This window comes from Macrotis lagotis, chromosome 2 (assembly GCF_037893015.1).
Source record: "Macrotis lagotis isolate mMagLag1 chromosome 2, bilby.v1.9.chrom.fasta, whole genome shotgun sequence".
NCBI classification, from domain to species: Eukaryota; Metazoa; Chordata; class Mammalia; order Peramelemorphia; family Peramelidae; genus Macrotis; species Macrotis lagotis.
Genome location: NC_133659.1, coordinates 314849974 through 314876925, shown reverse-complemented (window position 1 = coordinate 314876925; position 26952 = coordinate 314849974). Strand labels below are relative to the sequence as shown.

The following is a 26952-nucleotide window of genomic DNA, read 5'->3' as shown; positions in this document are numbered from 1 at the left end:
GTAGGCAGGTAAAGACCCATGGAAGCAGGGAGACTCTGAGGGGAGACAGGAGGCAGCTTGTGCCAAGAGGGTTCACCAACCACACTGATAATCACCTCCTTTCAAACCAAGGGTCCTAGGGACAGCAATATTCCCCTCCACCCCCACAACATCAGAACTATTTTCAGTCCATCCTCCACAGCCAAGACTGTAGGAAGAAATATGGAAAGAAGGGGCCGTTAAGTGGCACCAGTCCCGACGTCAGGAGGACCTGAATTCAAATCCAGCCTCAAGACATTTCATACTCACCTAGCTGTGTGACTTTGGACAAGTCACTTAACTCCATTTGCCTTGCCAAAAAAAAAAAAATATATGAAGAGCAAATCCACCTTCCTCATCAACAACAGAAACTACAACTGACCAAATACAACCAAGAGGCAGATTAACACAAGAGGCCTGAAAGTAGATGGCCATCCCCACCCCATCCCCAAGTAAATACACCTGGATATACGCAATGCTTAACTTGTAGGCAGTTATACTATTAGGTGGCAAAGATCTCACACATAATGTGTACCCTGCCTAGAAATCCTTAGAAATTGTTCACCTTTTAATTTGGTGGAGAGAGTGTTTTTAATTTTTATATTAATTCCCAGCTTTTCTGTCTATTTCTGAGACCACCAGACCTCAAAGTCACCAACTGGGGCAGTTGCTCTGGAGAAGAGACCAGCCATTCACACCAACTGAAAACCAATCACAACTGCAGATATGCCAGCCTAGCTGAAGCAGGAGGGTCCAGGAGCCAGGTGAGTTGAACTAAAACTACTACTACCACCCTGACTTCCATTCTCCTCTTGGACTCGGATGGAGACAGCCTAGAACCTTGAACCCAAGAGCCTTGGGAACAACAATGCTTCCAGCCCGGGGCTTATGGCCATTACTCTGAGAAGAAATTTCTGAGCAGATTCAGGCCTGGGGTCTACTCCTGAGGAGCTATGGCCAGAGGGTCTAGAGACCAAAAGGAAAGTTCTTGCTGCCCAAGTCCTAGGCCCAGTCAGGGATTAACATAAGAAAGAGATATGATTGTAGAAGTGGGAAAGACATCAAAGAACATTATCTCTTTCAAAGACTTGTAAGAAGGGTACAAGCCTCATTAACAGCGTTTCAAAAATGAAGAAACAGACTCAGAGGGGTTTCAAATGATCTATCCAAGGATATGGACTAGTAAGTAGAAGGGCCAGGAGTTTACTCCATTCTGAGGACCCAAATTTAGCAGCATTTTTTTTCCCTTTTCTGACAGTAGTAAACAGTGAAAAGATCGGTAAAAATCAGAAGATTTAGCTATCCCTAAGAACCGAGAAGGCCCAACTCTGGAACTGACCATGTGATCCTAGTAAAGTCCCTTCATTTCTCCAAGTCTCAGTTTCTTTATCTGGAAAACAGGGATAATTGTACTACTCCTGGAAGCAGTGTGAGGAAAGGGCTTCAGGCAGGTGAGCTGTTGTGGCTATCTTTTGGTATGACTGTCCATTTGACCTTCTTGCCTCTTGACACATGAGAGATCAATGGCCCTGCTACAGCTCCCTCCAGGATCTGCAGCAAATCACAGTCCTTTTCTAGTACAGTTTCCTCCTCATCCTCTGGATGAAGATGTTATTCTAGATGGTATCTGAGGTTCCTCCTAGACCTAATTCTATAATCTAGAAATGCAGCAGAAATAGGAATAAAAGAATCCAACATTAACATTTTGTTCCAGAAAATATAACACGTGAAGAAGAAAACATTAGGGAACTTGAGTGTGAAAGGATCATCCCAAATGTTCTTTTGACTCAATCATTAACTTAATGGTGTGAAGAAATGATGAATAAAGTTGCAATGCAACTTTATCTACCATCTTTACCTGGAGGTTCTCTGACTATAATCAATAAAAAAGGGCTCAAAAATGTGAACAGAAGACTTACCATCTCTCACTGGTGAGAACAGGTCCCCTAAACTACTTCTCCCTCCAGAATCATCAAAGCTGGAAAGATCTGAATTTTTCCCAAATTCTGTGTCTCTCGATGGAATAACATCTGGATTTGTACTGCGAGGCAAGCCTGAAGAAAAAGATCATCGATATAAAACTAATTCTTCCAGTGTGTGGAATTAGAAGATAGAGTTACATTTAAAAAGTGGAAAATGTTACCTGTGTTCTGGCAATGGCCATTTAGTGAGAACATAGCTTCATCAAGAACATTACCACAAACACTAGGACAAGGAAGGACAGAGAGCTGGGTCCCATTTCTCCAGCATCTTTTGAGTTCTACAAAGTTGAGTTCTACAGGGAGTGAAAACTTAGTCTTTCAAGGATCACCAATCTGTTTATTCTCACCATTTCTGGTGGAAATCCTGGCTAGAATACATGAAACCCTTCTCTGGTTTGGAGGACATGGAATACTGAATGTTAATGAATATTTCCTTGAAGATCTGCATCATCACTAAAAATCCATTATTATCATGAACTGGAATACGCAAATAATTTGGATCAAGAACAAATGGATAGGGGCGGCTAGGTGGCGTAGTGGATAAAGCACTGGCCTTGGAGTCAGGAGTACCTGGGTTCAAATCCGGTCTCAGACACTTAATAATTACCTAGCTGTGTGGCCTTAGGCAAGCCACTTAACCCCATTTGCCTTGCAAAAAAACCTAAAAAAAAAAAAAAAAAAAAAAAAGAACAAATGGATTCTGAAGGGAGCTTAGGGCACTCACAATCAAAACAGAAAGCCTAATTTCAGGGCAGGTGCAAAGAGTCACCTGTTTTGGATATCAGTAGCCCCTTCTGCTTTTTCTATTTTAAGAACTATGTTCCCAAAGGTCAAAGATGCTATTAATTGAAAGGAAAGGGTTTTAATATAGTCATAGAAGGGAAACACAAAAGAAACCAAAGGATGGTCACATTGTGCTCTGACATTTCAAAATCCTGCTGTTGAGTCAATTGTTCTCAGTCTTATCTGTTATGAAACTATGGAACCCAATCATTTCTAAAATAGGTACCAGCCAAAAGCCTCCGGGAGAGCCAGGAGACACAGGTCTGGCCAAGACAATATGCCTTAAGCAGCAGCCTATCAACAACTTATCAAGCTTTCAGCTTTGATTGTTCTGAAATTATTAGTTGAGTGTCAAGAAGACTATGGCAGACCATCTGAAAAACATTTTTTGGTAAATGTCTATTTCTGGATGTAAGACAAAAAATTTAAGCCACCAAACAAATGTCCTCATGGTCTGAATTGTTATCGATACACATCACATAGATCCCCAAATATAATGAAGCAATGGCACCCTTTTAAACAAGCTTGAAAGATCTTGGGGAAAAGTTTCAAACACCTATACCAAAGGAAGAATTTCCAGCAGGCATTAAATAAATTTTTTTGTTTTGTTTTAACACTAACATTTTGAGGAAGGGGGAATAGGGAAGGAAAAAAAAATCTCAAAAAGGTATGAGGCTGTTAAATTTCTATTATCCATGAAACAACAGCAAAGAAATAGAAATTCTACAAATTAGAAGGATGGAACTTCAATCAATTTAGTCCATCCCATCTGAGGCATGACTTCCCCAAACATTATTAATCTCATCCAAAGTGGCAATTTGGTTTCACTCCCTACAAACAGTGATTGTCACATGGAAACATTTCCTTACAGTTTACCATAATTTAACTTCTAGCCAGTAAGCTTAGTTCTTTCTTCTGGAGTCTAGCAGCATAAATATGACCTTTCTTCTACATAACAGTCATTCAAATGCATATGAAAGCAAGTTTTTATATCCTCTCTCTCCCCCAAAGTTTCCTCTTTTCTAGGATAAACATCCAAGATAGGTGGTGATCATTATATAGCAAAGTAGCAATAATGATAATAATAGTAAGGTAGTAGCAGCATTTTACATAGCTCTTTAAAGGTTTGCAAAGTGCTCCAGGTGTTCCTTCATTTGATAAGAGTTTCCATCATGAAGCCTAAAGAGTTTCAAGAATACCATAAAAAAATTCTTAACTCTCAAGAATTATGAAGAATTTCAAGATTTACCACTTGATCTTTTTAGAGTTTACTCAAAACTCTGTAATACCATCATCGTTTAAACAATAAATATTTTTTTCTTAAAAGTTACATATAATGAATTTGTTTAAATGGCTTCAGATCTCTACTTCTTCACACAGCTTTTAAGGTTATTCACTTGACAAAGCTTATTTTTTTTTAGGTTTTTTTGCAAGGTAAACAGGGTTAAGTGGCTTGCCCAAGGCCACACAGCTAAGTAATTATTAAGTGTCTGAGACCGGTTTTGAACCCAGGTACGCCTGACTCCAGGGCCGGGCCGGTGCTTTATCCACTACGCCACCTAGCTGCCCTTGACAAAGATTATTAACTAATGTGAGAATAACTGAAGCTCGGAAATATGTGTCCTCTCATTGAGAATAGTTTTGTTCCTCCATTTAACAATAAGAAATCCTGGAAAGAAGTGACTAGTGGAGCTTGTTCTTTTTTGTTCTGACCTATCAGTCTTTTGGTTCAGTTGCTTCATGAATGTCTTTGGAAACTTAAGTTTTCTAACTATTTAAAAGGGGGGATTTTAAATTAGATGACTATCAAAATCCTTCTCGGTCTTAAAATTTGATAAATCTATGAGTACTCACCTCCTAATTTAAAATATAAAACTTTTCTTAAGAGTTCTTGGTTTTGTATTGGCTAAGAAATAGAGTGGTGGACCAGTGGAACAGACTAGGTGCAATAGCAGGAAATGATTATAGAAATCTGCTGTATGATAAACCCAAAGAGCTCAGCTATTGGGATAAAAATTCTCTCTTCGATAAAAACTGCTGGGAAAATTGGATGTTAGTATGGAAGAAACTTAGATTAGACCAACACCTCCCACCCTATACCAAGATAAGATCCAAATGGATACAGGATTTAGACATAAAAAACAGTACTATAAGCAAACCAGAAGATCAAGGAGTAGTTTACCCGTCAGATCTATGGAAAGGGAAACAGTTTATGACTAAGGAAGAGATGGAGAACATCACTAAAAACAAACGAGAAAATTTCGATTACATTAAATTAAAAAGCTTTTGCACAGACAAAACCACTGTAACCAAGATCAAAAGAAATGTAGGAAACTGGAAAACAATCTTTACAACTAATGTTTCTGACAAAAAACTCATTTCTACAACATACAGAGAACTGAGTCAAATATAAAAAAAAAACATTCCCCAATTGATAAATGGTCAAAGGATATGCAAAGGCAATTTACAGATGAGGAGATCAAAGCTATCCAGTCATATGAAAAATTGCTCTAAATCATTACTTATTAGAGAAATGCAAATTAAAGCTTCTCTGAGGTACCACCTCACACCTCTCAGACTGGCCAATATGACCAGAAAGGACAATGATCAATGTTGGAAGGAATGTGGGAAATCTGGGACACTAATATATTGTTGGTGGAGCTGTGAACTCATCCAACCTTTCTGGAGAGCAATTTGGAACTACACCCAAAGGGCAACAAAAATGTGTATCCCCTTTGATCCAGCAATAATACCACTACTGGGTCTATATCCTGAAGAGATGATGAAAAAAGGTAAAAACATCACTTGTACAAAAATATTCATAGCAGCCCTGTTTGTGGTGGCAAAGAATTAGAAATCAAGTAAATGTCCTTCAACTGGGGATTGGGCTTAGCAAAATGTGGTATATGTATGTCATGAAACACTATTGTTCTATTAGAAACCAGGAGGGACAGGAATTCAGGGAAGCCTGGAGGGATCTGCATGAACTGATGCTGAGCGAGATGAGCAGAACCAGAAAAACACTGTACACCCTAACAGCAACATGGGGGTGATGATCAACCTTGAAGGACTTGCTCATTCCATCAGTGCAACCACCAGGGACAATTTGCAGCCTTCTGCAATGGAGAATACCATCTGTATTCAGAGAAAGAACTGTGGAGTTTGAACAAAGACCAAGGACTATGAACTTTAATTTAGAAGGAAAAAAACTGCTATCTTATTGTCTGATCGTGCTATCTCTTATACTTTCTGTTTCTTCCTTGAGGATATGATTTCTCTCTCATCACAATCAGTTTGGATCAATGTACAACATGGAAACAATGTAAAGACTGACAAACTGCCTTCTGTGGGGGGGGTGGGGGGAGGGAAGTAAGATAGGGGGTAAATATTGTAAAACTCAAAATAAATAAAATCTTTAAACAAAAAAAGAGTTTTTGGTTTTACAATCCTGGTTTTTTCACAGGCACATGTTAGGATAGCTATTCTAATCTAGGTTATATGCTAGTCAATGATCCTTGAGGAGAGATAGTAAATTCTTTATTTTACCTATAGGTTACTATATAATGAGTATCATTAAGCAACAGCCTTAGCCAGACTGAGGGGGCAGGTAGGTGGCACAGTGGATAGAGCCCTGGGCTTGAAATCAGGAAGACCTACATTCATATGTGGCCTTAGACACTTACTAGCTGTATGACCCTGGATCAGTCACTTCACCCTGTCTACCTCATGAGTTTTCTCATCTGTAAAATGAGGAGAAGAAAATGGCAAACTCCAGAATCTTTGCCCAAAAAACCCACATGGGGTCCCAAAGAATCAGACATGGCTGAAATAACTGAGTAACAACAACAATTAGATAGACTGCATGTTTTCTTGCCTCAGGAGTGTTGTCACTATTAAAGAAAGAAACTTGCAAAAACCTACATTCAATAGTACTAACTTTATAATTCTTAAAAATAACTACAGTTTATAAAATAAATTAATTCCAAGTCCTGGTAAAAAGTATTTAATATTATATATTGGGAAAAAATTGTCTTCCTAAGTGAGATGCAATGGCATTTCATTGAATTCTTTCATGATTACAAATTTCCCCTGTAACAATCAAGACTTATGGAGATAATACAGATATCCAAAGACAAAATAAAATGACTACTTAGTAGTTTCTAAAGTATTCATCATCATCTCAAACATCTAAGTGAGAAATAGCACTAATCATGTCATGTGAGAGTAAGAACGTGGTGGAGGGGCTGAGAACACCACTGTTTCCCCCCACACATGATGTTAGAGGTCCCCTCTTGCTGGAATGAGTCCCTGGAACACATTTACAGGAAAAAAATAAGCAGAGTGTTTAGGACAAGATGAGATCCTCACCCCAGGAAGGACTATTCAAAGGGATGTGATCACAGGTCTATTTGCATATTTTGAAGTCAACAAATGTACCAACTATTTTACAATCAGGAAGGAAGGCATATATATCCATAATGGACGTAATCTATAAAAGAAAATATCTTTTCTAAGTTTTTGATGCATTAAAATTAAGAAAGACAAATACAAATACTTCTATACCAAAAAGTTAATTATTATTATGGAAATGGCCTTGAGCATTGAAAGCATCAGTAAATACCTGTTGAATAAGTAAAAAATGGCACCTCCATATATGCCCATTTCCATACTGACACATATTTAGCTTTTTTCTTTAACAGTTGAAAGTTGCTGAAGTGACAAATTTATTAATTAATTCTAAAAAGGCTTCTTTCCTTTCAACAATTTACAAGTGCCATGCATCACTGTACTCTCATGGGCAAAAGCAAATGAAATTGTCAGTCAATGCAGAAAGAAGCAAAATAATATCATAGGGGCAAAAAAAACTTATTCCAAAGATCTATCTCTAAGTAGTCAAAAAAAAACTTTCAATGATTTTCATCTGTAAAGCCATATTTTAAAATGCAACTTTTTCCTTCTATTTTGAAATGACAATCATAAACATAATATAAAATAAAGAATGTTCTATTTAACTAGGTAAGATTAAATCCATGTCTGGGAGAATACCCCATGTTATTTCAACCTCATAAATCTGAAGACTCTCTGTACATGCTATTATAAATGCTATTGTAGCAGCCTAAGCCCCAAGAATTTCTGAAATCAGCTTCATTCTGTCACTTGGTAGATAAACAGAATTCTTTACTTCACACAGAACTTTAAAAGAACTTTAAAATTTTTACTTAATGTAACAAAAGAACACTAAATTTACTTTAAACACAAAATAAGTTAAAAAGTTCAGAGTTTCAGAGAAAATTCTGGTTATATAAATATGATGAAAAAAAATTTAAATATTAAGATACTAAAATAGTTTTACCTGATTTGTCTGGAACAGCCACCGATCCCTTCCCTTCAACTGTGGTCATGAGCTGAGATAAAACGGCAGTACCTGATAGAGAAGCTGGTTCTCTGGCAATTCCAGGATTTTGGATTGGTGTGCTGCTCACTTTACCCGTTCTTTTGTTCAAGGCAGGTTTATTTGAAGAGCCTTTATTTAAACTTGACTAAAAGATAATAAGGAATAATTTAAATTTTTTTAATTACTAGCACTCCAATGGGCAACAACAAGTCCCAAATGTCCTGGGTTTTTTTTTTTTGCAAGGGAAGTCACGGTTCTCCCATATTAATTTCAGTATTTTTAAAGGCATCTATACATTCTTCCTAGATTATAAGAAAAGTTTAGTTATTTTTAAAATTGAGATTTTTAGAAGGAAGAGAGAATATCTAAGAAAGTAAATGTAGAAATGAGGAAAAGCATCTTAATGATGAAGTTATCACATGGATATTTAAAAAACAAGACTGTCATTTAAAATGTAATACACAATAACATTATTCAAATCACAGTTTAAGTCTTTAATATGAAGACCAATTTTTCAGATTACTGCTGTGATTTTATTATGTAAATAATTTATTATTTTATTAAGTAAATTTATTAAGTAAAACTTAAAATAATAAAAGGAAATTTCTCACCTTAGAAAGGGCAGAAGAGTACTGAAATGTTATACACTGCACAGATGTTTTGTGAGCAAGAATGGTCTTTACTGGAGAATTCAACATCCTTAAGTCATATTGATATATTTTCCCACGGGAAGATCCAATTGCTAATGTGGCTCCATCAGGCATAAAGTCTACAGCAGTGAGAGGAGCCTCAGCCACTAATGTTCTTAGTTGTCTATTTCATAAAGGAGAAAAAAGACACAGGTTTGGGTCTAAGTGGATGCTCAGCCAGTCTTTACATATCCCTTATATCACAACAACATAAGCTCCAAATATGGAAATGAAGGTTAAACAAAGCAGTATTTTACAACTGGACTAAAATATCCTCCATACCTGGCAAACTTATTGAGAAAAGACCTTTTCTTATTTTCCTGCCAACTCAACTATTTTTACACACAAAAAAAAAAATCTGTTCCTCATATTCCTGCCCATGTCTTTGTTGGGTTTGTGTGTTAAACTAGTAGCAGAAAGAACCAAATGAAGGCAACCGAGACCATGTGCCAAGGCGGCATTATAGCCTGTCCTCCCGCCTCCCCTACCTGCCCTCTGCTTCTTCCAGGTCCTCTAGCCCTGGAGGCATGATGGGGGGGGGGGGGGAAGAGTTCTTTAGCATCATCTTTTTTCCCACCTCCATTATTGTTATTAACAGCAAAGAGAGTGAGGGAACATCCTTAACAAGAGAGCTTTCTCCTTAGCTCTTCTTAGATGGGAAAAAATTGAGAGGAGAATGGAAGTAACTTTCCCTGAAGAAGTGACAAGTAACAAACTACAACACAGGTGAAGCATCTAACTTCCATATGTAAGACTAAGTCAACCAGGAAGAAAGGAGAAAAGTATCTGGAAAGACATGATTTATTCTAATAAATCATATCACATCATATCAACAGTCTGTATATTAACATGAATATAGAGACATTGAAATGAGGAAACAAAAGGTATTACAATTTATGGAGTCCCATCAAATCTGAGTAATCAAGGTCTTAAAGTAAATTGGTTATAATAATGAATATTCAGAAATCAACTTAACACTAAGGGAGGAGGTGTCAGCTGGGACATTCCCTGCCTTTACTTGTAACATTATCTTTCCTCACATGAATCACATACTTGGGGGTTCAAGTCTTTCTGTAACATCCTAATAATTATGCTTACAAAAAAATCAGGCCAGATTAGAGTTTAGTCAAGATGGTACTTTTATAAAAGTATGGCACCAATATCTGGCAAATTCTATAATACCAAGATTTTTGGTAATAAATTTTTCCTAGGGCATTAAAGCAAACTGAATCCTGTTTTAAATTTTACATACTTAGTTGCTCTATTGTGAAGGACATCCAATCTGTGAGATGATTAATTCATGATTAAAATAATAAGCAACTGTATTACATAGAAAATTACTTTTTGAACACTGTATCACTATTGTAACAAGAAAGCTCTTCCTGAAAAAACCTTCAAGCTTTTGGAACAGCCGTTGTAAAAGCAAAAAAAAAAAAAGAAAATGGTTATTTTGTTTCAAACCATCTGCTTACACACTTGGTGCTGCTAACATTTTCTCTAGATTTTGTACAAGTTCAAAAAAAAAAGCAATTTAATGAACATGGGTAATATTTATTCATTAGTAAATTAAGAAAGTAGCAAACCACTTACATCTTACTAGCTGTGTCATAGAGAATGATTCTTTTATCCAGGCCTATGGTTACAAGCAGCATATCATTGACAGGAGAAAAAGATATTCCTGAGGCTGGAGCCTTGTGGCTACATTCAAAGTTATGGTACGGACTCTGACTATTTACATCCCAGAGAGTTACTACTCCATTATCGGATACGCTGCCAAGCAGAGATTTCTTAAACATGGAGTACTTCAACTGACGAATGGACTATTAAAAACAAAAGAGAAAACATTTCATGGAGACGCGGGCATGTACAACATTTCCTGAGTACAGATAAATACGCCTAAGAACATACACAGACAGTGATCAACCAAGAGGTGGGCACTGGATGCCTGTGGGGTGGGTACCTGGGGGCAGGAGTCTGATTTCTAGAACAGGAACTTTCAAGTTTTCCCAGCAAATATCATATTTAATGGTCAAGCGTCAACCTCTGTCCCCAAGGAGCTTAGAAACTAATAGGAGAGGGGCAGCTAGATGGTGCAGTGGATAGAGCACCGGCCCTGGAGTCAGGGGGACCTGAGTTCAAATCCAGCCTCAGACACTTAATAATTGCCTCACTGTGTGACCTGGGCAAGTCACTTAACCCCACTGCCTTGCAAAAATAAAAAAAAAATAATAACTAATAGGAGAAAAGAGGGAAACACTAATCACCCAAAGGGGAAGGTGCTCAGAGTTATGAAAGAGATAAGAACTATGATGGGAATGCATAAAACCACTGAATCCTGAAAGGTACTTGGTAATCATTTTGTATAACCATTCTGAGATTCCCACTGCCTCCCAAATCACATTCAGATGCACAGCCCCCCTCTGCCTCTCTAACTTCCCCTTGGGTCACCTCCCCAACCCTCATGCATTCTATGGCCTGTCCCTTCTCAGTTTAGGGCTCTGGGAGCTTGCTGCTAAAATAACTTTCCTCTGGTTCTTTACCTACTAACTTAACTCCTAGCCATCCTTTCAAACCCAAAGATGAGGACATCTTTTTAACAGTGTAAACTCTAAGGGAATGAAGCTTTCTTTTTCCTTCACATTTTATTGTGGAACAAGACAGGGAAATAGCACAGTATTGCAGCATATGAAGAGCTACACTAAAGAATCAGAAAGTGGGGGGGGGGTCAAATTCTATTGCTTTCATTGACCAGATCTATATGATAATGGGCAGATCATTCTGTCTCTTTAAGCCTCAAGAGTTCTCACCAGTAAAATAAGAATTCTGATACCACATCTACTTTATTGTCACTCATCATTCCACCTCAGCTCCTGAACATCCCCTCATTTGCTGCTACCCTATGCCATGGACCCTGTCCTTTAATAAAGACTGAACAAAATCATCGAGGCTCTGCTTGTGATGATTCAAACTGGGAGGCGATTAAACTACGAATCTGCCTCTAACTTCTATCCACTGGTCTTAATTGTGCTTTCAGGGACCAAGCAAAATAAAATGATCTCCTCTGCCACATGATAGACCTTCCAAATATATGAAGACCATGATTCCAAACCTCACTCTGCCCAAGTCTCTCCTCTACTCTATGACAAAGCTCTTTAGATCCTTCTGCTGGCCCTCACCAGCCTCACACACACTCCTTTATAAAAGGTAGCAGCCAGAACTGAAGCCAACTCCCCAGGTAGTCCAACCAGGATGGTAGTCACAATTCAGATATAACCTCAGGGTATCTGCCTCTTTGGATATCATGATGTCACCATTATTCACTCACAGAGGACTTGCAGTTTAAAAAAAATTTTTTCTTTTCATTGGAAATATTGCTCTCTGGCCACATGAGTTTTTCCCCTGTACAATGGATTTTTTTCATCTTGAATACATCATTTTAATAACAGTATTAACAGCCTCTCATTAGCTATGGAGCATTATCAAAGCCTGCTGAGATCTTTTCAGATTCTAATCCCATCATTCCCCACATCATCAAGTCCCCCCAGCTTTCCAACACCCACAAGTAGAATAAACATGTCTTCCTCCAAACAAACAGAACCTCGGACAGCACCCCACAGATTGGGGTAGCCTGTCACCCAATGGCAAGGGTGCATTCTCAGAATTGGGAGAAATCTGGGTTAAAAAGTCATCTTTGACCTTGGGTAAATTAATTAATTTCACTAAATCTTAGTTTCTTCCTCTGTAAAAATGGGAATGCTAATACCTGTTGCAACTATTCACAGGGCTATTTTAACAAGGTTTGAGTAAGATAGTATATATCACTTGCTTTGCAAACATTTAAGTGTCAAATAAATATCAGCTCTTAAGCTCATTCCAGATTGTATCAAAAGAACCTAATTTTACTGTCCTCTATATCTCTCTCTCTCTCTTGTCCATAAGGATAAATTCTTTTTATAAAGTTCATTTATTAATCATTTATTATGGGGGTAGTAGCAAGTGATACAGTGGATAGGGCACAGGTCCTGGAGTCAGGAGAACCTGAATTTAAATCCAAGCTCAAACACTTAATAATCACCTAGCTGTGTGACCTTGGACAAGTCACTTAACCCCATTGTCTTGCAAAAAAAAAGCAAAATAGGGCTAAACATCAGAGGAAACAAAGAGAAATGAGATATAGACTTTGTTGTATTACATGATATTCATGTCAACTCTCTGAGGAATGATGGCTTGATGTAATCACCCAATTCCTTTTCAGTGCTAACAAACCATGGCTTTAATAATCCTCCAAGAATTTTGCCAGCTTCCTGATCCACAGTAACGAATCTACCTAATTTCTGTCTTTGACAATCGGGGAACATTTCCTGTCTTAAATTTCATAGTCTTATTCCTGTTCGTCATAACTATTCACTGATTCAAGGTTCAAGAATGGCATCCACAAGTTTTTATACTGGGATAAAATTCACCTGGGCCAGCAAAATTAACTTTTTTGGACCAATGAGGCGCTCTTGTATTAACTCCTAATATGCCTCTGGTTTCAGTTCTCTCTTGGTCATTTTTGTTATGTTTTCACTCTAAAAGTAACTTTCCTTGAAAGAGAAAACAGAAATAAGTCAAGAGTTCAAGAGTTCTGCTTTCCCTTTCTTTCACCAAAATCTTCACCCTGCTCCTCAAGTTGCAGCTCTCTTATCCCTCTCTTAGAATCGTCCTCAGTCTGGTCTCGATAATGCCAGACAGGAACATGCTGCTAGTTGTCCTGAACCCACATTGGGGTTTTCACCTTCCTAGCCTGGCTTCCACTTTTAGACTGGTCCTCTGCAAACACGAGTACAGAAAGTACAGGGGCACAAGCCACAGAGAGGCTACAGTTAGATCTTCTCCTCTTCACTGGGATCATATATGATCATACTGTCATCATGGGATTGTCTCTTCCATGGTGTTTCTCTTTTCATCCCCAACTATGAGATTCTATTAAACTATTTGCCGAACTGTGTGACATCTCTTTTCTGGATTCTAAAGTGTGGCAATAACCTTCACTCGATGTTTCTTGGCCCTCAAGTACATTCTTGAGGCTCTACATGCCCAACCATGTTGTGTTCCCTCTTTCCCAAAGTTCTGTCACTCTCTATCTCCATCCACTTCCCTAACGATCAGTATTAACTCCAACAGTAACTTGCTTCCTTGGTTCTTTATCTCTCAAAAGCAGAATGAATTAGCAAGAGAGTAAAACCCTTCAGGTATCCTACTTTTAGGGGAATTAGACTGCCAACATACATCTGAAGGGCTCAATTTTCTACTATGTCTGGTCTTTGTGCTATATTGTCTTGACTTCCTATTACAGAGTGTCACTTCATATCATACCTAGAGAAAGAGTTATTCCATTCAAAGACTCGATAAGATGGGTGGTGACCGGTAATGGAAGGTTACTTATGAAATATACTTCATATACTTAGATAGGCTTTGATAAACTTGTAAAGTTTTAGCAAGGACATCCACCAAGAACATGAGCCTCAATTGGGGTCATATATTTCAACTACTTCTCCATGCATGCTTTCAAAAGGAGTCAGAATTAACTGATTTTATTTTACTGTCTCCCTTCCCATGCCTCCCAGTTGGGGATATACAGATGTTTTAAATGAGCTAAAAAGTAGACGCCAAAGGAAGGCATTCAAGAGGAGAAAAAGGACAAAACAAGCTAATCAATTAAAATAGGATCAGATTTGTCTTACCAGATACTCATCACACAAATCAAACATAGGACTCAGGATGGGCAGCCTAATAACAAATTCTTTTTTTTAATTATATAAATATTTTGTTTTCCAATTATACAATAGAAGTTTCAACCAATCATTTGTATAAGGTTTTGAATTTTACCTAATAACAAATTCTAAAGAAAATTTTCACTATTATAAATGCAACTCCAAATATCAATTATCAACTTAATAAGAATCCCCTCACTTTTGTTCCAGGTAGTATTATCAGCCACACTGGTTTCAAGGAGAGATGATGAAGTGATTTATTTCACCTAAATTCCTTGCCCCATTTCCTTGTCATTCTGGTCCTTATGTACTCAGGTGAAGAAAGAGAGGGCTACAAAGCAAGTGTTTAGGTTCATACTTAAAATCAATGATCTCACAGATCATGGGCAAGAACACTGGATTCAGAATCAGAAAACCTGGATTAGTCATCTCTGCTTGGGTCAAACACTTAAAAAAAAAAAGTAGAGGGAGAAGACTGGACTAGTTCAGGGGTTCTTAAACCATCACCTGATTTTTTTTAATATGTTAATAATAAAATTCTAATATTTAATTGATCACGTTATAATCTTACATAATTTGTTATGCATTTAAAACTATTATTCCTAAAGGGATTCATAGGCTTTACTAGTTAGACAAAAGGGTCTATAAAATAAAAGTTAAGGAACACTGGATGAGCTAATTCCCAAGATCATTCTGACTCTAAGTTCCATTATTCTTTGATTCTAAGAAGAAGCAAGGGTAAAAGACTAAGCTATCAACCATCAGCTTAATAAGAATTCCCTCACTCTCTTTCCATGGAGTATCATCAGTCACACTGGTTTCCAGTACAGATGAACTGATATTTATTTCACCCAAACTGTGTCCTATGCTTTTTTTTTAAACATGGCCTGAAAAGTCTTCTATGATTTACCTTAATCAGTATTTGACCCCTTTTCTCATCATCTAAGGTCTCAGTTTATGTCACATTCCTGTGATTTTCAAGTGGGTAGATGGGTATATGTTTTATTTCACCAACCAAACAAGGCCCTCTTAGGGAAGGAATCATGTTTTGTTTATTGTCTCCCTCCGTCAATGCTCAACATAGTGCTATACACACTGAAATCACTAACAAATCTCTAACTGAATCAAAATAACTTGGGCAAGCAAATCCATGCACTCAAATTCTTAAAAAGAGCTAAAAATGCTGTCACAAGGCAGCATTATCACATCACCATATGCTACTTTTCCCCTCTTAGGCAAATCAATACACTTGATACAGAGGAAATGCAAAAGGCTCATCTCAGTGAAATGAAGGTTGAAAGGACAATGCTGTGCATAGCAAGCCATTAACTATATGACATTTCACTTAAAACTACCCAAAAACAGAGTGCAAAGACTAAATGAATTGGTATTCATAAATTTGATGGAATTCCAGACAAGAACCAACAGATGCATACTTTGTGCAATGACAATCTTTGTCATAACACATTAAATACATATGATGTAGCCTTTAGGAAAATTTTTGTGTAGATCATTGCTCTAGACATGAACTCTTTTAGCAAATCAAAATGGGGAATGAAGAATTAAGCAAACTACAGCTTAAAGTGGTTTAAAATACTTTATATGTCATTAAAAATTATGCACATTTGGTCAGTTTTTTCCAGTATAAACATTCACCTAAGTTGTATTTACAAACATCAAATATTTCCTTTCCAAAAAAAAGAAAAGAAGATATAATTTGCAAAGAATTTTCTACATATGGCCAACATCCTAAAAATTTTAATCATACTTAAAAGGATCACACTAAAACTGTTACAATTAAAGTTCATTATAGATGTAAAAGGTCAAGTTTCCAAGTTTCATTTCAAGAAATCTATCTTAAGACTGACTAATCACTAATCTGTGTGCCTAACTAGAAAAGGCAATTATAATCCAAGAGATGCATTAGCTACGGCATTTTTGCAAGCCTTTTCTTGATCAATAGAAAGCTCAATACAGTTAGAATACCTCAGTAAGGTTCAGGTACTTGAAAGCAAATTTCTTCATATATTCAGATATAATTCCAAGAGAAATTTGAGTCACTGTAATATTACCTCATAGAACTGTCGGTTTCACTTAAAAAAATTTAATTTCCTCATTTTCACAGACTTCACACAGATTCTATAGGTTTTTTAAAGTCCACAGAATCAATAATAGACTATGTTGAATACTTGTTGCATATGCTCAATGAACAATTTTTCTCAAAAACTCTTTACTAAAAGGAAAAATAATCAACATAAAAGGGAGCAATGGAACTAAGCACTTTACAGTTCTTAAGGGTATATTTTAAAAGAAGGAAAATGAATTTCTCTTCATGGGTATACATGAAATCTTAATTTTAAGACTGAGTGTTTTTATCATAGTTTCCCTTCCCTTCCCTCCCCCCTACCTTAGGCTAGGTATTGACAACAGTCCAGTGATGCCATATGGCTATGGATCATGGAACACCAAGTCCTGAATAATTAACATGATAAATCACTCAAAAGATAATGGAAAAGACAGATGGTAGATATAAATGCTTCCAGTTAGCAGGCTGCAGCATGCTACCAACAATGCTCTGCATGAAGGAAGTGACATAAAAGGCATTATGAAGGACATGTATAACTGGGAAAGGGGGTGAGTTGGTTGTGTAACAGGAGAGAGAGACAACAGTTAAACAAGATAAACAAGATTGAGGGGTGCCCTGCAACCCCTAAGAACAAGAAGAAAGTTCTCAATGTGTTCAACAGTTTCTTTAGGTGAGGAATCACACAAGATGAAAATGTGGTTAAAACCTTCATCAGTGACAGAAGCACTTCCACCAATGAAATCATGAACCTTTCAAACTGATAATGCCAAGAAGTTTCCAGTTCACTTCTGGAAGAAAAAAAAGGTCTCAGTAGTGTCCCTCTCAAGAAGGAAAGAAGCTAAGGCCATGAAGACATAAATATATAGGCATGATATGCTTATGACTTCTCATTTGGGGGTAAGAGGGATGCCTATTTTCTGGGTAATCTAAGTTAGTTTGGAGAATAATCCTATGGGGGGGGAACAGAGCTGAGAAAATATTTATACATACATAAATAGGAAGGAAAAACTAGTTCGAAAGACCAAAGTTTAAGATCAGTCATTTCCTTATAAAGCAGATTATATAGTTATAGAAGCCAATTTTTATATTCAATGATTGCAAAGAAAAAATTCTAAATGTTTTTAAATTTACTTGGAAAAGAGAAATTTATTACAAGCTACTTAAATTGATTGGTAGCATTATTTTAAAAAAATCTAAAAATGTTCAAGTAGCCCTACAGCACAATCTTTCCAATTTCTCATGTGTATAGTTATGTCAAAGATCACACAGCCCTGTCATCTGGCCAAACACAAGGAATTGAAGAGAAATCTCTTGAGTTCTGACTTTTTTAACCTTGGACAAAATACAAGCTCTCAGCATTGTAATCTCCTCATCTATAAACTGAAGAGGATAGGAACTAGGCTCTAACACTTTCATGGTGATCAAAAGGAAATCAATGGCCATACAGATGTCTGAAAATCAGAAGGGCAAGAGTCATTCAGGTTATCTAAAAATGTAAAGGAAAACTGGCTATGTAAAATACATTTTAAAATACTTTAAGGGAAGTTAGTGTATGAGAGAAGAGATTATTAATAACCAATGATTTGGGGAGATCCAGAGTTCTCCCATTTTTCTAAAATTCTCATTTCAAACTGTCTCTGAAAACTGAATTAACTGTCTTCTCAAGCAGAGGCTACCCAAAGAATTTAATCTAAGGAAGGGAATTCCACTCTACTCTATATAGATTTGGATGGAGATAAATTCTTTGAATAGATTGCCCAGTGTTGTACAAGTCAGAAGTGAGTGACATCATCAAAGTTTATTACAACTGTCCAACCTCTCATTATAATATTCATTCTCTCTCATGACTTGTGAGCCAATCAGAGTTGACTAAAACCCTCTGGAACACCCACTTATCAAAGGGTATATAAGCAGAGAGTCCTCCACCATGGAAATCGTTGATATTCCATTCATGGACCTCTTTTATTAAAATAGTAGCATTATTAGTAAGAGGGTTAGTTATCCAGAAATTATGTATCACAAACATCATAAACATCGCATGTGCATGACTTTGGAAACAGAAAAGATGGCAGGGTAATCAGGTTAGCCCTTCATTTTTCCATGATGAATAAGTTAAGACAATGAGGAAAATAAAAAGTGAATCCTTGGCAGTCAAGATCAAAGGTTTCAAGAAGTTACAGGCCCCTGAATCTATCTACCACATTTGCCTCTGTGTCCCTGGATTAAGCACAGATGTGAGTCAAGAAGGGTGCATAACTGAAAAACGTGTTTTTTGCAAATTCTAAGGACATATATTTAAAGGTCCTGCCAATACTAACAATATGATATTAATCCTTAATGTAATCCCTATATCAAAGGCAATCCATCCCTCTTCAGGTGACATTTCTCACCACTTTAGTCACCAAAAATAAAGTCAATTCAACCAACCACAGGAATAAGGACAACAGCTACTTTCTTGGTACTTTGCTTGGATAGGTAAGCTCATCTATTTCTTTTTGTATGGTTTTTGGTCAGGTTTATTTAGATATTCTTATAAATTGATGATTCTAAATTTCTTGTATGTCCTGGACCCCTTTAATAATCTGATGAAACCAGATTCCTTTAGAGAATTTTTTTTAAATGCACCAAAAAAACACCACATAGGATCACAAAGGTAATTAATTATAGAAAAACAGAGTTATCAAAATAGATAATACAAAAAATCCTAAGTTCATGTTAAGACCCCAAGTTAAGAATCCCTGCTCTAGGTCTTTTAAGATTTTCTAAGTACCAGTATTCAATTTTGGATATTCCTTATTTTGTAAGAATAGTATAAAATAAAAAGGGACTTTTAAAAATTATTCTGGACACTAAATTTAAACTCCTATATCTGACACAACTGTCTTTTCCTCTGCTTCACCTTCTTATGAATATAGAAATGAAGACCCCTCAATGATAAAGAAACCAAATAATCAGTTCTCAAGTATTCAGAAGCTAACTGTAATAAAATTTCCAATAAAAAAAGCTGAACAATTTGTCTCATTTTTAACAAAGAACAATTTGATGTACCTAAAGCAAATGTAAGACAGGCTCTAAATAAAAATACATTTCTGTACAAGAAAAAAGTTTTGTTATCTATAATAAAACTGAAGAAAAGTTAATACAGTATTTCTCAAATGAAAGACATTGAATCTATTAAATGCCTAAGAAAGTGGAGGTTTCTCATGTCCACAGCTGCTATTTCCATGATTATACTGCAAATGGCACACTGGGGTAATAACAATTAAATGCATACTCCTCACATGAGTCATATACACAAAGCCCACTTATGGATTATTATACACTAAATGGCTTTTCAAGAGCTAAATGGCTACTGAGATCATTCTTTATACTAAGAAAATCCAAAGATAACAGCAGAGAGTGGAAAGAAATCAAGAAATATTGAAAACTGACAACTTTTCAGATAGCATTTCTGAACAATTCCAAATCACTTTTGAAGAAGTTATATAAGAACTTCAGAAACATTTTGTTAAATGCAGAGAGGGACTTGGTTTTTCATTAATCAACTTGTAGTTAAATTAGAAGTATAATAAAATGTGCAAGTAAGCCTAAAATTACAAGGAATGACATTTAGAAAAAAAATTTAATATATAAGAATAAATTACACTGTATCCATGTGAGTATATATGACTATATTTAATGACTGATGTTTGTCCTTACTTTTTGAAAAAGACCACAACATCAAGGAGGTGATGCCATGACAAACACGTGAACTGGATTGGAGTGAGGGAGGATTGTGCTAAGATACCAGTCTCACTTTCTCCTCCAGAGCCATCTGGGTCCAGAGGTCAGATATGTATCAGGATGACTGGAGATGGCCCTGGATGTGAGGCAATCAGGGTTAAGTGATTTGTCCAAGGTCACACAGCTAGTGTCTGAGGCCACATTCAAACCTGGGTCCAGAGTTCTACCCACTGCACCATCTAGCTACTCATATTTAATACACACATACTTACATTAAAACAAACAGTCACTATAAACTTACAAAACAGGTTTAGACATAGAAAGAGAACAAAGAGAAGAAAAAGGGAAAACATTCAAGTTTTGCTTTGCAAGAAGTATTTCAAGATTACTTTTTCCTTCTTAAGAATCTTAGCTTCATTTTCTCACCATATCAGAATCACTATATCAGAGGCACAATGAGAAGACCACACCCTTCTCTATCTCTAGCTCCCCATAGAGAACTGACTAGAGGACAAGCTTATAGAAGCTTATAGGATGAAGGGCATGAATGTACTGCAATTTGTTGACAGAGAGAGATCAAAGATCTTTTAATGTAATGAAGATAATAAACACCAAAAAAAAATTATAGAAAAATGTGTTAATATTTATATATAATATTTGAGAGAACTTTTTAATAAATACGTAATTAGAATAGGAATCATAACTCAATTTTCAAATGAGATTTTTCCAATATCATTTCCTTGTTTAGCTTTATAAGAAAATAACCAAACAAGATAGAGTTGATCATAAAATATATAATAGAAAATGTTAATTGCATAAAACTGAAAAGGCTTTTGAACCAATAAAATCAATGCAGTTGAATTAGGAGAGAAAGAGCTGGCAAGAAAAACCTCTACAACAAATTTCTCTGGTAAAGGTCAGATATCTGAAATAAATAAGGAATTAATGTAATTATCTAAAACAAAAGTCACTGTCCAGAAAATATGAATAGGTACATTTTTAAAATTAGAAATGCAAACTATCAAAACCATATGAAAAAATGTTTCTAATCACTAATAAAAAGAGAAAAATATACATTAGGATGTCACTGATGCTCTACTTCACACTAAGCATATTGAAAAAGAAGATAAAACAGGAAAATGCATGACCTGGGGAAGAATAATGGGTACATTGTCCATGAAGTTGTGAACTGATTCAATCATTAAATCCCCCTCATCATCAACAAGTCACTATACTCTGAGCACTCTCTGATCTAGTTATTATACAACTAAGCACATATATATATATGTGTATATATATATATATATGTGTATATATATATATATATATATATATATATCTCACTCTATTTGTGGCTGACATGTATATATGTATGTGTTATATATATATATAATATATATAGATATATATATATAATATATATAACACACATACACACACAATCCAAATTGAGAAAGGAGGAAGGGTCCAAATATTTATAGCAATAAATATACAAAATTATTTATTGCAACTCTTTTTGTTGAAGCAAAAATTGGAGATAAAGTGGATGCTCATCAACTGGGATATGGCCAAAGTACAGATATGAATGTTAAGGAAATATTAGTGGTCTTAAAAAATGATGAAGGGGGTTGAATACAGAGGAACTGGGGGAGAGCTATATGAACTAATGCAAAGGGAGCAAAACCATTTATACAATAATGGTAATGTAAAGCCAAATAAATGTAGAGAACTTCAGAACTCTGATCAACAAAATAACAGATCATGATTCCAGAAAGCTGAGGCTGAATCACCAATGCCCATTTCTTACTGGGGAATAAAAAACTGTATGTCATTAACTAGAGATGTCAAACAAAACATATTTCAGATCAAGCTAATGTAGGAATTAAGAGGGGATTTTATCTTGGGGCAGAGAATTGGTGGGGAAAGGGAATGAGTGAATCAATGATGTTAAAAAAAAGAAAGAAAAGGGAAAATCTATAAATTCACACAAGAAAATTCATATTCTCAAAGAAATAAGTGGAATAGTTTAGTTATTAGCAGAGTTTTAAAATTATATTTTAAAAACTACACAATAAACAATTCTTTGTTCTTTTTGTATATTGAAACATATATATGTGTTTGTTAATATTTGTTAAGAAAAAAGGGTTATCTATACTAATAATTATCTAATTTTAAATGATAACATTAAGATTAAACTTTAAGAAATGTTCTCTTAAGTTATCCCAAAGGTTTGTTTATTTGAAGATACAATGATCTCATTATTCAAAGAAAACTGCTTTATTTTTCTTAAATGTGAATTCTCAAGAGCATACATATTTTAGCCAGAATATTTTTATTAGAGTTTAAATCCCCCTCATCATGCCTAATTCTAGTCTTCCTTGCTCTCACACTCAGGGGCCACTGACACTCTGTGATTTGACTAGGAGTCTCTGGACTCCTCTCTTTACTTTCCTTCCCCACCCACAGGGATGGTCAGATCTCTGACTTCACCACAGCTTTTTGCTTACCCTATGACCCAGAATTCTGAAAATTCTCTCTGATCCTGATTAACTATCTATCTGCCTATGCATCATTGTGGCCTCTGCCTTGTTTGTTTTGATCCTATTTTCACCTTCAAGTGAGCTCTCATCCCTCTAAACTCCTGTTTCAACCTCCCTTTCAGTCAGTCACCCACTCTCCTCTTTCTATCTGCTGCCACTTCACTCTATTTGTGGCTGACATCTCACCAAACAGTAACCCTGGATTACTCCCAGCCACTAGCTGCTTGAGGACCTCCTTCAAACACAAGTCTCATAAAGGTGCTGCCTTGACCCCCTACAATTCTGTGATATCTAATCTTGTTTACCAATCATAGCTAGCAGCCCACTTCAGTCTCCTTCCAGCAATGATTCCCAACCTCCATTCCTCACCTTCAGGTCCCCCCCCACCCTCCCACTTCCCTTCTCCCAAGCCCAAGCCTTTGCTCTTCCGCCCCAAAGACAATTAAAGTCATTGAAGATGAATTCTGTCTCCCAGAACATACCTTCTCATTTTTCCCTGTGCTCTGACCCCATCTCTGCATCATTCCGCCCCCCCCCCCATAATGATGGCCTCTTGCCTTTCTTCATTTCTCACCTTGGAAGAATTTATCAAATACCTCCTATGGGAAAGGCACTATGCTAAGAGTTTTGTTCTCCTCTGATACTCACAATGACCCTACTAGGCAGATGCTATTGTTATCATCCCCCCCTTTTACAGCTGAGGATGCTGAGAGGTTCAGTGTCTTGCCCAAGGTCACACCACTAACAACTGAGGCTGGATTTGAACCCAAGTTTTCCAGAGTTCAGCACTCTAAACACTGCTTCTCCTTGCTGCCTCACAACTATTTGTGGCCACTGACTAACATACCTGAGTTTTCAACTCCTTTGCAAACCTCTGAACCTGCCACCCCTCGTGTCATCGTTTTATATGATCTCCTCCCTTTTCACAACCAAAATCCTAGAAAGTTTACTCTTGTCTTCACCTTTCCATCTCCCACTCACAACTCAATCCCTTGCAGTCTGACTTCAATGCCCCATTCACATGAAAAGTCTCTCTCCAAGTTTGTCAATCATTTCTTGATTTCTAAGTCCTTTTCTCAGTCCTTATCCTCCATGAGCTTTCTGGGGTTTTCTGACACTGTTGTGGTACCACTTGCTCCCTCCTCTTGGACATTCTTTCCTCCAAGACTTCTAGTCACTGTTCTCTTAGAAGCACATAATAGGGACTTAATAAAGGTTTCCATTGCACCTTTGCACCGGCTTTCCCACCTTTAACTGCAGGTACCACCTCCTAGGCAAAGCCTCTCCTCTTCTCCTCAAGCACCAACAGTTGCCCCATTCTCAAGTTAACTTGTATTTATGGAGCTATAAAAATACACATAAGCTCCCCGTGATTTCACTGCCTGGGTGTCTTCCTTGGTACAATTAAGCTTCTTAAGGACAAGGATTATTTCATTTTGGACACAGTAGCACAGAAAGCAGGCACTGAATTAAATCACTATTGAACTGAATTAATGACATCAGGTGTTGAACCCATCACTGACAGATTTGCTTAAATACTCACCTGATCATATCACTCCTCTGATCAAAGCCTCCTTTCTTTCTCTTGCCCACTGAGGAATGGATGAAAATATTTATGGGCAAAGTAATGGGCTAATCACCGAGGATACAAAGAGAAAGGAAGACAATTCTAGATCTCCTCTCAAGCAACTCATAAGACTGATGATCAAGGTTCAAAAGGAATCATCTAAGATTCTAATCTGAAGCCACCACACTTTTCCATCTTTACCTCACATTGATCCCTCCAGGCTCATCAAAAAAAATAGATTTGAGTTCACACTTTACTATGCCCAGAATTTCCAGGTTCTCCTATTACCTTTAAGCCCCAAGAGTTACCTGTAGACCTTGAGGCTGGAGATCCAGAGGACCAAAGGGAGTACTGGATAAATTGGTATACTGTGCAAAATAAAGTACTAACTTTAAATACTAAAAAGCAAGTCCCCAGGGGACAAAAAAAATCTGCCATTTCTATCAGTAATTACAAGACCCTAGGTCAGTTCCTGTTTTAGCCTCAGTTTCTTCATCTGTAAAATAGGAGGGATTTAACTAAATGACTTCTAACATTTTCTAATTCTATGATGTATGAATCCTCCATGATCCTTAGGAATGTGCTGTTGGGACTAAATGCACATCACAAGCCATTTTCTCCACATAACTACAAAACAAACAATAACAAAAAAACCCACAACATTTTAATATAACCAAATGAATATGGCAAAGCACCATTTAAAGAATTTTAGCCACCATATATCAGAAAAAGTAAACCAATTTCTGTGGAGAACTTAAAAACAAGTGTTTTTTGATCTGTAAAACTTTGGCATCAAGGGATAGATCTTGGAGAGCTATGCTACCTCCAGATGCCCAGGACACTTTGATGCTTATATTGAAACAGATAAAACAGCCCAACAGTAAGTGCATATTTTGGCAGCTAGGTTCTCAGTGGATACAGTGCTGGATCTAAAGTCAGAAAGACTCATTTTCCTGAATTTGTGACCCTGGACAAGTCATTTCACCCTGTTTGCTTCAATTTCCTTTCAGACAAGGAAATGGCAAAGGTCTCCAGTATCTTTGCCAAGAAAACTACACAACTGAAAAATGACTGAACCAAAAGAACAGTATATTTATATAGATTATCAATGGGTTGAGTTATCTGAAAATTCTAAATACTACCACTTTTTCAATAAGAAATATAAAATTTTTAAAACAAGTCAAAACATCAATTTCAATTAACTCTGGTTTGCCTTCAGCATTTAAAGTGCAATAATCCAAAACTAAAATAAAAATGTAATTAATGCCCATACTATACCTGGCCATTACCATGACCAAAGGGAGTACTGGATAAATTGGTCGTTAAGCTGTGCAAAATAATTTCCCCACTTATAGATCCAGAAGCAATGTAGCAATCATTCCAATTAAATGTTACACAAGTTACTTCATCTTTATGATCCTGAAAGAGATAAATTACAATATAACAATGCCTAAAATTTGTTTCAACAGTCTATTCTTTGAACTGTTACATTACCTTTTTGGCAAAGATCATTTTTCACTTCAATTTGCTCTTCTATGCAAAAATTATATAAAGGTTAGTGTAATATCTATACAACAGTGAGTTTTCTTTGGACCGCAAGTAAGGAGAGACAGGACTGGGGGAAAGGGAAGATCTAATAATACACTTGGGATTGTCCGTTTCCTTCAGTTCAGGAAAAAGTTCAGGGTTTAGACAGAGAGAGGTGTGAGTAATTGGGCACCAGAGATCATTCGTGATACAAAACCAACTCACTATCATATAGCTAGGAATGGTCAGATTAGCATGAATATAAAGGATAAAAACCATTATTTTATATCACTAATCAACAAGAAGATGAACATGAAAATAAGTCACTTCCCTTTAAGAAGTTTATATTCCACTAAGGCAGACAATATGAATAAGGAAAAGCTAATGGGGTGGGAAGAGAGGCCCTAGTAGTTAAGAAGATGAAAGCTAGGCCTCATATACCTATGGCATCTAGTTCAGCAAGCTTTTCTGAGTATCTTATAAAGCTCATTGCTCTTTTTTTTTTCTTTTTCTAAATCAAATGGATAGCTGCTATTTCAAACAAAAAAATAAGTGTAAGGGGAGGAGAGAGGAAGGAAAGGAAGTGGGATTACTATTTTAATATTTCAATTTTTTCAATTTCAATATTTTAATATTTCAATTTTTAAACATACAATACAAACATCTTTTATTTATGAAAAACAAGCATTTTCATTATTTCAAATATGGAAACTGAGGCATAATAGTTAAGTGACTTGCATAAAAAACTGGGCATATACTTAGAACTGAGACTATAATCCTAATTTCAATTCAGGGAATGCTCTCTTATTCTCCCTCCCTTTCTCCAATAAATGCAGATAACTAAATATGCTTAGATTTTATCACTTCGCATTTTATATTGCCCTTT

At 36.4% G+C, this 26952-nt stretch overlaps 1 protein-coding gene across 5 annotated transcripts in view; it reads right to left on the bottom strand.

The window, feature by feature from the left end:
* The window catches only part of NEDD1 (NEDD1 gamma-tubulin ring complex targeting factor), a 68819-nt gene that overhangs the window by 21185 nt on the left and 20682 nt on the right, over positions 1–26952 (bottom strand). For all 5 annotated transcript variants that reach the window (XM_074226640.1, XM_074226636.1, XM_074226638.1 and 2 more), the window contains 5 exons: positions 25818–25958; positions 10458–10687; positions 8790–8991; positions 8137–8323; positions 1938–2072 (listed from right to left, as the gene is read on the bottom strand). In XM_074226640.1, coding sequence (XP_074082741.1) covers positions 1938–2072; positions 8137–8323; positions 8790–8991; positions 10458–10687; positions 25818–25958 — 895 coding nt within the window. The remainder of the gene's footprint in view (positions 1–1937; positions 2073–8136; positions 8324–8789; positions 8992–10457; positions 10688–25817; positions 25959–26952) is intronic.